General features: G+C 37.2%; 1 protein-coding gene across 1 annotated transcript in view; it reads right to left on the reverse strand.

The window, feature by feature from the left end:
• The window catches only part of LOC137299204 (histone-lysine N-methyltransferase EZH2-like), a 133,635-nt gene that overhangs the window by 48,851 nt on the left and 71,559 nt on the right, over nt 1-13,225 (reverse strand). The window contains exon 13 of the mRNA XM_067831792.1: nt 12,982-13,095. Coding sequence (XP_067687893.1) covers nt 12,982-13,095 — 114 coding nt within the window. The remainder of the gene's footprint in view (nt 1-12,981; nt 13,096-13,225) is intronic.

Raw genomic sequence — 13,225 nt, forward strand, 5'->3', positions numbered from 1 at the left:
AGGTTCCCGAAGCTCATGCTGCTGATCACTGGGTTGTCTGGTCCAGACTCGATTATTTACGTGTTTTCATGAGCTCTGCAGGAGAGATGAAATACTAGCCATCCTTAATAGGTAAACTCAATGTGTGACAGTGTGAACTCATCTACAGACTGTATCTGCAAAAAGTGAAATATGTGCTTTAAACCAATATCATCATTTATCTATGAAAGTGAACTTTGATGCTTTTCTGCCAACAAAGTATAGTACTTTTTCATCATGCACACGTAACTACCTACTCACAACCCAAGCTTGAATTCAAGATACAACAATGGAGAACTCGATCAGCAAGAACAAAGTATGTGAAACAATAGACAAGGATGACGACATGGACAATGGAGAAATATACACCACCCAGCCATGTGATGAGATCGACAAGTCAGTCTACTTGGAAATAAAAGCTAAACTTGGATCTAAGGACAAGACAAGCTTTACTGATAGACATATACAAGCACAACATAAAAGAAATAAACGATGTAAGAGAGAGCTTGTATAACTACGCTAAGCAGACGTGTGCTAACTTCCCAGCTGGTCTACTTGTGAGAAGAAAAAAATACTCAAACGACAACAGGGCTGGCAATATACAAGTGTGCTCAAGATGTGTACTACCTGTATCACTACATCGAAGGTACTATTCCAGAACATGTTCTGCAAACTAAGGTGCTCAGTAGAGCAAGTGCACGTCACCTATCTATGTCGACACCAGGTACGCCATCAACAGCCAACAACGTCACCAACGTCAATACACCAGTCGATATCACCAGTCGAGATCAACAGAACATCTTCATCATCGACTACCCCCACTGATCAAGCGACAGGTGAGACAAACGACTCAGCTTGTTCCATACTTAAAAATATTGTACAGCTGAAACAGATTGTGTCTCAAGGACAAACTAAGCTGGAAGAAAAGCTGAAATGCATGGAAATAAGATTTTCTGATCACATTATGAAATTAAATTAAACTATTCAGGAAAAGGATAAATCCATAACCGACCTACAATCTAAACTCGGTGAATCTGAAGGTAGGAGGTCAGAACTGAGATCGGAACTGAAATCATATCGTGATCACATTCTACACCTAGAAAAGGAACTATTAAAGACAGACTATTCTGTCGATGCCAAATTGAAGACAATGGATGCAAAACTCTCAAGTCTGTCTTTCCAAATAAAGAATTGTACAGAGAAAAGAAAAGTCAGAACTCCTAACAGTGAATACACCATGAACAAGGACTCCACAGAAACGACACCAGCAACAGAGCAGACTCAAACAGAGGAGGAGCAACCACCACATCTAGAGAAGGACAAAACTACTACGCCTAACACTGAACCCCGTCACATTCCAGTCATATCTAGCCAGATCAATGACAACAGTGTGAAGCCACTACAGGACAACAGCAACATCATAAGCTTCGTGTACGACAACCACGACGCCAACCTCCCCACAATGGATCTAGAACAAACAGACAACAAAGATTCCTGGAACCACGTTGAAAGTCAACCACTACGGAAACAGCACACAAGCAGACAGGAGTGCTCATAAGGTAAAAGACAATACTACACATCCTATCAGATCACTCTCTTAACAAAATCGTGCTCTGCAAGGCGTTCCCAGAGCCAAAACTAAACGCCTTGTGTTGTATAACGTAAGTGCTGAGGAATCGTTTGATTCAGTAAAGGAACTCACTTTTGAATATACAAATGAGCAAAATGTGACCTTTGTGAGGCTGATGAAGAAAAATGTTTGTTTCAGCTATCGAGATACCTACACTATACAAGTACATCTCGATCTTGACGATTATGAGGACTATGTCTCTTGTAACAGAGACTTTTGGCCACCTGGAATACGCTTGAGAGACTATGTTCCTAAAAACAGGTCATACAATGACATAAATGAACCGTACAGTAACCACTATTAATATTATGTTGGACAAGACCACTATCAGATTTATTAGAATACCATTATTCCACGCTGTCATCATAATGGCCCTCTCTCTGTTAACAGAATATACGTGGACTACTTCACGGTGGTGAATACATCAATCAGACACTATCACAGCCTGTTGATGTTGTTGCTCTTCAGGAACACTGGCTTACATCAAGTAACTTGCATTATCTGAATGCGTTCCGTGAACTGAAAACTGACATATAACTGTGTGAAAGCAGACTTGTCATGCTCACGTGGATCGCACAGCCTAGCACTGTTAGTTAACTCAAACTCAGCATGGAAAGCGGAAGGTATTACAGTCAGTTCTGATTACGTCATAGCAATCAAGCTGTTACCACCATTGTGATGTTTATGTCATTGCTTGTCGTCTGCCATCAACGAATGTTTTGCATGCAACTTACTGTAGTAAGACTATTCGAGGAGATTATGTATTCTCAGAATATTTCTCATCTAAATTTTAACCAACCAGACAGTATAGATTGCTACAACGATATGATAAGTTCTGCTCTACGGCATGCTTCCTCAAATTCCATACCTGACAGTAACTACCGGCCATATCTAAAACCGTTTTGGAAAGCCTAAATGATGCTCACTATGATATGCGAGTAGCCAGGCGTGCATGGGTCAATTCCGGTAAACCTCGGGAACATCACTCTGAACAACGTTTGACCTATAAAGATGAAAAACGAAAATTTCGATGTCTGTTTTGGAAATCAAAAAGATCTCATAAAAAAGAAATGTTAAAAGACATTGAATTATCTGCTGAACTGGACGTAAACACCTACAAAACTGTCCAAAACAAAGAGCAGTAGTTACAAATATATCTACACTTGATTACGAAGGCGAGAGCGGCTCAACGCCCACTGAATTATGCAAAATATGGGGCAAATACTATGCTGATCTAGCTCAACCACATGAATCAGAAACATTTGATGATGATTTCAGAAATCACATATCTCAGCTAGTCCAGGAAATTGACAATAGCAGCACTGACGATTACGATGAAGAACTAGAAAGAGACTTTCTATTTGATGAGACAAAGGATGCTCTTAAGGCTCTTAGGAAAAACAAATCACCTGGTCTGGACAAAATTACAAACGAGCATATAGTATATGCAGGTGATGCATTCATTAATCCTTTATGCAAACTATTCAATCATATGATTAAATCTCAATATGTCCCATACAAATATAGAATTGGAATGGTAAAATCAATATACAAAGGTAAAAGTGATAAAAACGACCCTACAAACTACAGGGGTATAACAATAACATCTTGCCTTGGTAAACTGTTTGAAAAGCTCCTGCTCAAATGAATTGAAAACAAACTGCTCAAATCAAATCCGGACTTTCCTGATAAGCTACAACTGGATATTGAAAAGAGCATGGTGCTATTATGTCTGTGTTTACTCTAATGGAGAGTATACAATACTATAACCATAGAGATTCCTCTGTCTTCACAGCCTTTCTCGATAATTCAAAAGCTTGCGACAGAATTTAGCACGATGGTTTATTCTATAAGCTTCACGAACTTGGTATTAGAGGAAATACTTGGAAACTGTTACATCACTGTCATACCAATAGCCAATCATTTGTTGCATACCATGGTGAGAGATCAGAAATGTACTTGATCAAACAAGGTGTTGGGAAAGGGAGGGTTATATCCTCTTGGTTTTTTCTCATCTTTATTAACAACCTAATTGCATCATTAAGAGAAGCGAATTGTGGTATCTGTGTCTATGGCATGGATGTTCCATCTGTCTTGCTTGCTGATGATATTACACTCGTAAGTGCATCTAATGATCTACAGGCATCACTTCATATTGTTTACTCATATGCTTCTAAATGGCGTCTAACATATAACCCATGAAAAAGTACGATCATCATTTTTAGCAAAAGAAAGAACTATAATTCAAACTTCCACTGCAGCCTTGGTAACATACCAATCCCTGTATCTGAATCTACCACATATGGGGGTGTACTCTTTACAAGTAACCTCTCAACAAAAACCAGAAGTCAAAAGTACTGTCAGAAAACAAGACAAAATGTAAACTCCCTTAGGTCTATTTGACTGAACGATTCTGGCCTCCACCCAATCAACTTGTGTTAAGATATGGCTCAGGACGATCCTTAAAACTCGTCTCTATGGCTGTGAAGTACTACCAAACAGTATCGGCCATTGTGGATTTGTCAGACTTATTTCCGGGGTCAAACGAAGCCTCCGAAGCGATGAGCTTCGAATTATGCCGTTCACATATGCAATATCTATTATACATTGCTGCGATTTGATGAGTACCTTCAACAAACCTTTTTGGTGAAGACAAAAAAAACTGAGATTGATCAAGGAATGCGATAGGCCTCACGATCAGTTAATTGTCGGCACCGTTGTTCTGGAAACCTACGTCTGCTCAAAGTTGAGAATTTGCATGAATTTCCACACTTTCACACATGTGCAAAACCATTACCAATTAGATGACAACAACTAGCAGTTTAAAGATTTGCAAGTGTCATAAACACGGATATTTTTTGTAGCTACAAAATTGTTTTTGCTTATCGTTTTAGTCAATACTGGGCATTGGTTTGGTTAGACAATAAAGCTGAATCGAGACATGCGAGAAGGCCGTGACACAATGTAAACAAATCTGATAGCGATCTGATTTCGGTTAGGGACGACCAACATGGCAAAACTTGTTACATTAAAAAACAATGTGATAATATGGTTGACTTCCATCTTAGATATTCTTAAATTTGTCACACATTTTATGATGTTGTCAAGTTTCAAAAGCACAATCTGAAGGGCTGCTGTGCAGTACACTATCTGTTAATAGCGCAAAATATTAGAAGAGTAATATTTTTTATTCAAAGGAACAGTGTAAGCAGATGTTTATCACGCAATATCCAAAATATGAAAAGCATTTCAAATGAGTGTCTATAAAACCATGCCTTAAATATTTCGGAATTTCCATAAAGAGATGTGGATCGAGACGAAAATTATGCGAGAAGAATAGTCTAGTAACTTTCTGGAATATCGGAGGGAATTAAACAAAATTGCATTTCTTAACTAAGAGAATATTATTTGTTTCTAATTTTTGTTACAATATATTTTTTTTCATGTAGGAGTGGTACATTGGTACACTTTAGGAATAATACAGTCTGTAAAACTGTCATTTTAATTACTTCAAAGGAAATGATAGCTAGATATCTTTTAAAAATCTTGCATCCTTTAGTAAACGTAGAAAAGTAATAAAATAAATAGTACTATAGTCAATTATAAGTAAACCTAACTGAGTGACATATTTGATTCATGTGGTTTGAAAGCAGAATCAGGGATACTTAGACAAGACTAACAGACATGTCATGGCAGAGCAATAACTTGGCACTAGTTTCTTGGCTCCTTAGTAAATTAGTTTCTGCTTTAAGATGTTTTAAAAAAAATAATATATTTGTTAATAAGATTAGTCTGAAAGTGATTACTCGTATTGTCACTCATATAAAAATTACTTCAACATCCAGAGAGTTTGAAAAACAAGACAACAACAAATGCTACATTTTGGCCACACCCTGGTCAGGCATTATTCGGTCTTGCAAAAGAATATTTTACAAAATCACAGTTGACTATTCATGTATATTGAAACACACATTTAACACAGATTTGATGTGATGCTTCTTAGAAATCACCAGCTTTTGAGGAGGTAACCAATGTTTCATGACAGAGCCAAAATGGTGTTTATTAAGATGGATTCTGTTCAGTGAGTGAGTGAGTGAGTTTAGTTTTACGCCGCACTCAGCAATATTCCAGCAATATGGCGGTGGTCTGTAAATAATCGAGTCTGGACCAGACAATCCAGTGATCAACAACATGAGCATCAATCTGCGCAATTGGGAACCGATGACATGTGTAAACCAAGTCAGCGAGCCTGACCACCCGATCCCGTTAGTCGCCTCTTACGACAAGCTGAGTCGCCTTTTATGGCAAGCATAGGTTGCTGAAGGCCTATTCTAACCCGGGACCTTCACGGGTCAGGTGCAGAGTGTATCTTGGATCTTCAGTGTTATGGTGGTGTTATGTACCTGAACATAAACGCTAGCAGTTCATGAAGTCCAGTATTGTGAATGTTTGTAAATTAGGATTCCACAACAAAGTACACACAGAAAAATAAATTGAAGAGGAAGATTAAAAAAATATACTTCCATATATTCATAGTCATTTAAGGATGGTGTACAGATTTGAAGAGGGAAATTTTACAGAGATTTACTGAAGATTAGCTGCTGAATATTTGCTTCTGACTATGTTTCTACTAGTATGGTAATATTTTTCTGATTTAAGAATGAAGATTTTTATGGATATCAACTTCTTTATGAGAGAACACAACGTTTCGGAGTTAATGCTTACTCCTTCATCAGGTGACTCCGAAACTCCGAAACGTTGTGTTCTCTCATAAAGAAGTTGATATCCATAAAAATCTTCATTCTTATGTATTTTCACTTCTAAATGACATTCAAAGATTTTTCTGATTTGTTACTCAAAGCTATAAACCCATGATTTCACATAGGTGATTGAACTAAATTTGAACATCGGATAAGAGATCGAACTGAAGGCTCCTCGCGCAGTGTTGACAATCTATTTATAGATACCGAAACGATCTGCAACTTGAACATGTGGTTGTGATCCCGGTTATTATAGAATTACGATGGGAGTCTAGACGTAAAAAAAACAAATAACACACTTCAGTTTCACTTCCCTGCTAGTATCTTAGACGGATGTGAAATGCCAGATAGATTAATTATTTCGACAAAAACTACGCTTCCAACACGCAGCCGCTGGCCGAGACGATTTTTCATCGGTCATATAACTCATTTTCACTCGCCAATTACTGTCTGCCAAATAAGATATTAAAAATAAAATAAGTAAAACTTTCCCCTTTAAATATCATTCACAAACGACGGATACCAAAGTACCACAAGCAGAATTCATCAACACCGTTCTCAATGTACATACGTTTCACCGGCGGTGACGCCATTGTCAGAGGTTGTCCCCCTAAAAGTAAAAAAAACGGAGTGGGCGGGGCTTATCGGCCTGGACTGGATCGGTCTATTGGCTACATAGATAAATGTAAACTACCGGTACTACTTCTTGGGAGACTATGTAACGCTGAGTGTAACAACTTTGCAAAACACATCTTCTGTGCTGCTATTACAACTCCAATAAACTCTAACAACATCTGTGGTGATCTCTTATCAGTATCTGAAAAGTATAACCTAAAGACATATCTTGATAAATATATTGCTCAAGGCATATTTCCTCCAAAACCTGTGTGGAGACGAATTTTGAATGCTACTGTACATAGTTATGAAGATCACAAACCTTATATCGCTCAAATATGTCATTTTATGCAACAATTCACACCACACTCTTGTATCATACTCTCTAGCAACTGGCATATAAACATCCTAATTACAAATTTTCCTTGCAATTTTGTGTCAAAATATCATCCAGAGGAATAATATCAAAGGAGTGTTCTCTTTGTAACAAACAAATATTTGACTATGACTTCCATATACTCCTCCACTGGGAAAATCTAATGCAACAACGAAATGATTTCTTTGCATACTTAATTGATACACTTGACGTTGAAACTTACGTAATATTTGAAATGCAAGATGAAAAAAGATATGTTGTCATTTTTCTTTGGAGCAGAAAACAACTTTTATAACTGTATAGATTCCACAGTATGGGAAAACATTTTGTATGCTTTTCTTTATATGTATATGACCTGAAACCTCACCTTGTGAACTGTTATACAGAATGATCCTCTTTATGTCATAAACTTCTTCACCCAGTTGTGAATATTCATGCTCATGTTGTAATAATATGATGTTTCTTGTTTGTAATCTTCGGTAACTACTGGAGGAAATAATCTCTCTCTCTCTCTGACAGTTACTTATTGTGTTTTTAGACCATGGAATTCATGAAAGACATAAATGGGGTCTGCCACACATATCTACCAAGGTTTGCAGAAAAATATTGAATGGTTTTTGAGTTCTGCTCCAGAAACGAAGCCCACCTCACCATTAGACTAACACCAAAATGTTCCATGGAAAAACAAAAAAAATAAAAATGCCAAAACTCCATAAACATCAAAAGGCACAACTATAGGTTGAGGTTATTATATCTATCAAGTTTGGTCTAAAAATATTGAACGGTTTCCGAGTTATGATCCAGAAACAAAATGATTACGGACGGACAGATGGATGGACAGACAGACGAGGCTTCGACTATATCCCACCGCATTACATGCCGGAAGGGATAAAAAGGATACCAAGAATGTACCATGTTAAAATCACTTGAATCCTGAAAACATGAACTGACAGGATCTACCATGTTCAGATCACTGGAATCCTGGTAAACCATGAACTGAGAGAATCTACCATGTTCAGATCACATAACTCCTGGTTACAAAAATGGACTTTGAGAATCCATTTTTCATAGACTGCTGAAATCCTGATAAGAGACACAGACAGTGAGGAGATATGCTACTGCTGGGCTGATAAGATAGGTATTAACCAAACTCAAATCTTCCATTTAAATAGGAAATACCAAATCATATTCATCACACAAATTATTTGTCAGGCATCAGAATGCTACTCAGAATGCTATGCTCACCAAGAATAATATTTTCCATGACATACATTTGGATTTACAATCACAAGCAGGTACCCATTTCTCAGCAGGGCAGATACAGTTGTCAATTCATAAATTAACTCAAGATCCTTTACTTCAAATGTTATCAGATAGTTGTGACAACCTAAAGAAGCCGGATGTTTGAAGTGTTTTATCTTGACTGAAACTAAACTAGGCTGTGTTGTATCTCTTGAATAATACTTATAAACATGAGTCATATGTACACATGTCTGTAAACACCCAGTTGTGAATGTTCATGCTCATGTTGTAATAATATGATGTTTCTTGTTTGTTATCTTCAGTAACTACTGGAGGAAATAATCTCTCTCTCTCTCTCTCTTTAGAAATATCGGATGAGTTTAATGGGCTCTATGATGAAGTAGATGAATTTGTACTAGATTCGCCTATATCGGATGATGAAATCACAAATGCTATTCCACAGTTAAAATGTGGAAAAACAGCTGGTCCTGATGGTATCATTATTGAAATGCTTAAATGTTCTGTTACAGAAATACTTCCATTTCTCAATAAATGCTTTAACAGTTTGTTCGCAAAAGGAGTATTTCCCCGCAGGTGGTCGTCTTCTATTATTGTCCCGATTTATAGGAAAGGTGACTTTAACAATCCCCATAATTATATGGGAATATCTCTTATGAGTATTCTCAGAAAAGTCTTCACGTCTATATACTAAATAGCTGACTGTCTAAATGGGCAAACATGAGGGACAAGATTCCAGCTGGGTTTCGTAAGCAATACTCCACAACAGATCATATTTTCACTTTGTATGCACTGATTCAGATATGCTTATCCCGTCAAAAACGCAAAATGTATGTAGCTTTTGTCGATTTTAAGAAAGCTTTCGATTCTGTAGATAGACAGAAACTATGGTATTGCTTACATAATGCCGGGTTAGGTGGGAAAATGTTTAGCATGTTAAAAGCAATGTATTCAAATGTAAAATCCTGTGTGCGATGAGGCTCTGGTGTAACAGATTATTTTGACTGTCCATTGGGACTACGGCAAGGATGCATTGTAAGTCTGATTTTGTTCTCATTTTTCATTAACGAATTTTATTACGATGTTATGCAAAATGGCAAACTTGGTGTGCAGTTGTTTCCAGATATGATCGAACTGTTTACGCTTCTATTGGCAGACGGTGTTATCTTGATATCCGAAACTATTACTGGTTTGCAAAATCAACTAAATATTCTTGAAAGTTATTCTGCAAACTGGAAACTATCTGTTAATTTAGACAAAACTAACATAGTCATATTTAGAAGGGATGGCTCTGTAGCATCCAAGGAGAAATGGTTTTTCCCTGGAAAACCTGTTGCTGTTGTCAATCAACATAAATATTTGGGAATAATCTTTTCGCATACGATGAATTTAAAATGTTGTGTCCATGACTTGGTTCGACACGCAAAGAAAGCTACAATTTCAATTTTAAGGAATGTGGAATATTTACTCCAAATATATTTTTCAAACTATTTGATGCTCAGGTACAACCCATTTTATTATTTTGATCGGAAGTGTGGGGATTTCAACACTACGATTACTTGGAGAGACTACACCTTATGGCCTGCAAAAAATCTCTAGGTGTTGGGCCCGCCACCCCAAATTGTATGGTTTACGGTGAATTGGGGAGACACCCCATGTATATTAATTCACGAATACGATGCCTTAAATACTGGTTTAAAATTCTGATAATGCCTGAAAGTTGTCTACCAAAAATATCGTATAATATGATGATTCATCCAGATAATATTGATAGGATATTAAACTCGTTCCCCTTTCATATCAAGTTTATGTTCTGAGTGAAATAATTTTGGTTCGTCATGAGCTTTAGCTCGTGACGAACCAAAGAACCAAAATTATTTCACTCAGAACATAAAATTGATATGAAAGGGGAACGAGTTTTGTATCCTATTTATTACCCACGTTCTTAAAAAGTGAAAATATCGTTAAAATAAAGCAATCTTTTGCTTTCCTATATATAGAACCATGCTACGCGGATTAATACATCATACTGGTGATTGGAATGTCAACCAGTTCACTCCAGGAAAACGTACGCTGCGTAGAGGCAATGCATTTCCTATATGGCGCCTAATCACAAGAAAATAAACAAATTAAGACAGAATCAAGTTGTATCAAAATTTAATTCTTTTCAGTTGAGGATTTGTTTTCAAAAGCAATAATGTTATTCATCAAAACACTCGTGAAGTGTACATATTTTGAACTTGACTATGTGACCTAATTTTTCCGTGAATGTCAGTCGGCCATCACTGTCGGGCTAGTTAAGAAGTGTTCACAAAGATGATTATAGGGAACATTTAATTAGGATCGGCAAACTCAACAGCAAAGATGAATGTGAATAACAGAGAACTGTATGTCTCAAATAGTTGAGTTTAATGTTCTTCATCAGAGGACGAGTTACTGTAAATAATTCGATGCTTTGCGCAGGATGCCAGTGACGCTTTCTCATCTCGGCTTGGAATTCCCACTTTGTCATTTGATGTTTATGTTGAAGACTCCACAGAAAATTGGGTCTGAAAACACAGCCTAGAACCTCAAATGAAGACGATTTCAAGCCTACTGTGTTCAGGTTCTGGGAAGTGCTTTTGACCCCAACATAAGAAACCACGGAGGCATGGCAGTGACAATATGTTTGTGCGGGAGGACGCGAATGGATGTAGCTGACAGTGATAGAGATACAAGAGCGCCGCTCGACTTTTGATGTTGTGTGTTACTGTGCAGTCCTGACAACTACTCGCAGAAGGTATTCAATCTGTTGATTTTATTAACAACTCTTCCAACCAATTGTCCGTCAATTTTGACGAAATCAATCACTTTTACGGGTGACGCCATATTTGTTTCCACTCTTGAGAGACCTACTAGACGCATTTGTTTACTTATTTTTATAGATTGTTTTATTTTCGTTTTTAATAAATAAATTAATTGAGTTATTATAGAATTGAAAATAATGCTAGTAACCACTCTAAAGGAAATATATTTTATCCAATTCCATAGAAGTGTTTTCGTTTCACATGCTCTCAGGTGTGAAAACTTTTGAATGAAAATCAAGAATGGAATGAATGCTGAAAGTAGTACCAGTAATGTCAAAGTTCATGTATTAGCCAATCAAATCACACATATGTGTCATAACACTTTGTTATGAAACACCTTTATGAAGTACCACGTTGGTAATAAGGGTAAAACATCTTGGGCATCACATATAAGAAATCTTCTGTTTTCTCATGGGTATGGTTTGGTATGGATAAGCCAGGGGGTTGGGGATGTCTTTATGTTTTTGAAAGAATTTCGTGACCGAGCGGTAAATATGTTTTATCAGAGCATTTAAAACTCAAATACAACCTGAACTGTATTTATCTAAACTAACTTTTCACTGTAATAGAAACATATTTGCCAAATACAGGACAGGCTTGTTGGACCTAATGGCAAATAGAGGTAGAAAACTGTCCATCCCAAAATCTGAAAGACTTTGTCCTTTATGCAATTCCTCAGTTGAAGATGAAGTACATTTTACTCTTGATTATACGGTTTATAAAGATTTACGTTACAACTATATCCCAGAATATTATCTATCAAAACCATCATTGACAGCCTTTACTGGTATATTAACAACTAATAATGAATTCACCCTTCGTAACCTAGCTCTCTATGTTAAGTATGCATTTAACGAGCACTTACAATTAGCCATGTTCTAATGTATATACCTACAACATGTATCACAAAGCTGTATGCAACTCTCTTGTATAAGGGCCTGTGGCCTAAAATACAATAAACAATTGTCTTGTCTTGTCAGTACTCAAGGCTGATTAATTTCACTTGGTTCTGAATGAAACCTGTCACTGACAAGGCACAACCAATAAACCAATAGTTAATATTGTTCCAGTGTGGAAAATCAAAGGCACTTCTCAAGGTTGAGCCAAACCACAACACAGAAATGCTTTATTTACTTAATCTTATCAAAGTGTTGTTTAACTGGTCACACGACCCGTGAAGGTCCGGGGTCCTTCAGCAACCCATGCTTGCCACAAAAGGCGACTAACGGGATCGAGTGGTCAGACTAGCTGACTTGGTTGATCACTGGATTGTCTGGTCCAGACTCGATTACAGACCGCCACCATATAGCTGGAATATTGCTGAGTGTGGCGTAAAACTAAACTCACTCACTCACTTAACTGGTCACACAATAGATATATGATCCTTTTGACCTCTGAATGAGATAAACATAATGACGTTCAGGATTCTAGACATTAAGTCTTGAGATTCCACAGGTTGTTATGACTGTCTCCTACCTGCTCCACATGTCTGACAGAGATCAGGATCACACTCCCTCACGGCCAGGAAGCAAGGACATTGTTTTGTATTACACTGTGCCTTGCAACGACATCCTGGAAACCGATTTTGACCTACAAAGTCAAAACAAGACCTGAACATTACTAAACCTTCTTTCTCTGCCATCAACTAGGGACTTGAGAAATGAGGGGCCTTGCAAGATCAATTCCTGGCATGAAAAACACATGCTACATTCATTTTTGA

Source organism: Haliotis asinina, chromosome 10 (assembly GCF_037392515.1).
Source record: "Haliotis asinina isolate JCU_RB_2024 chromosome 10, JCU_Hal_asi_v2, whole genome shotgun sequence".
Taxonomy (NCBI): domain Eukaryota; kingdom Metazoa; phylum Mollusca; class Gastropoda; order Lepetellida; family Haliotidae; genus Haliotis; species Haliotis asinina.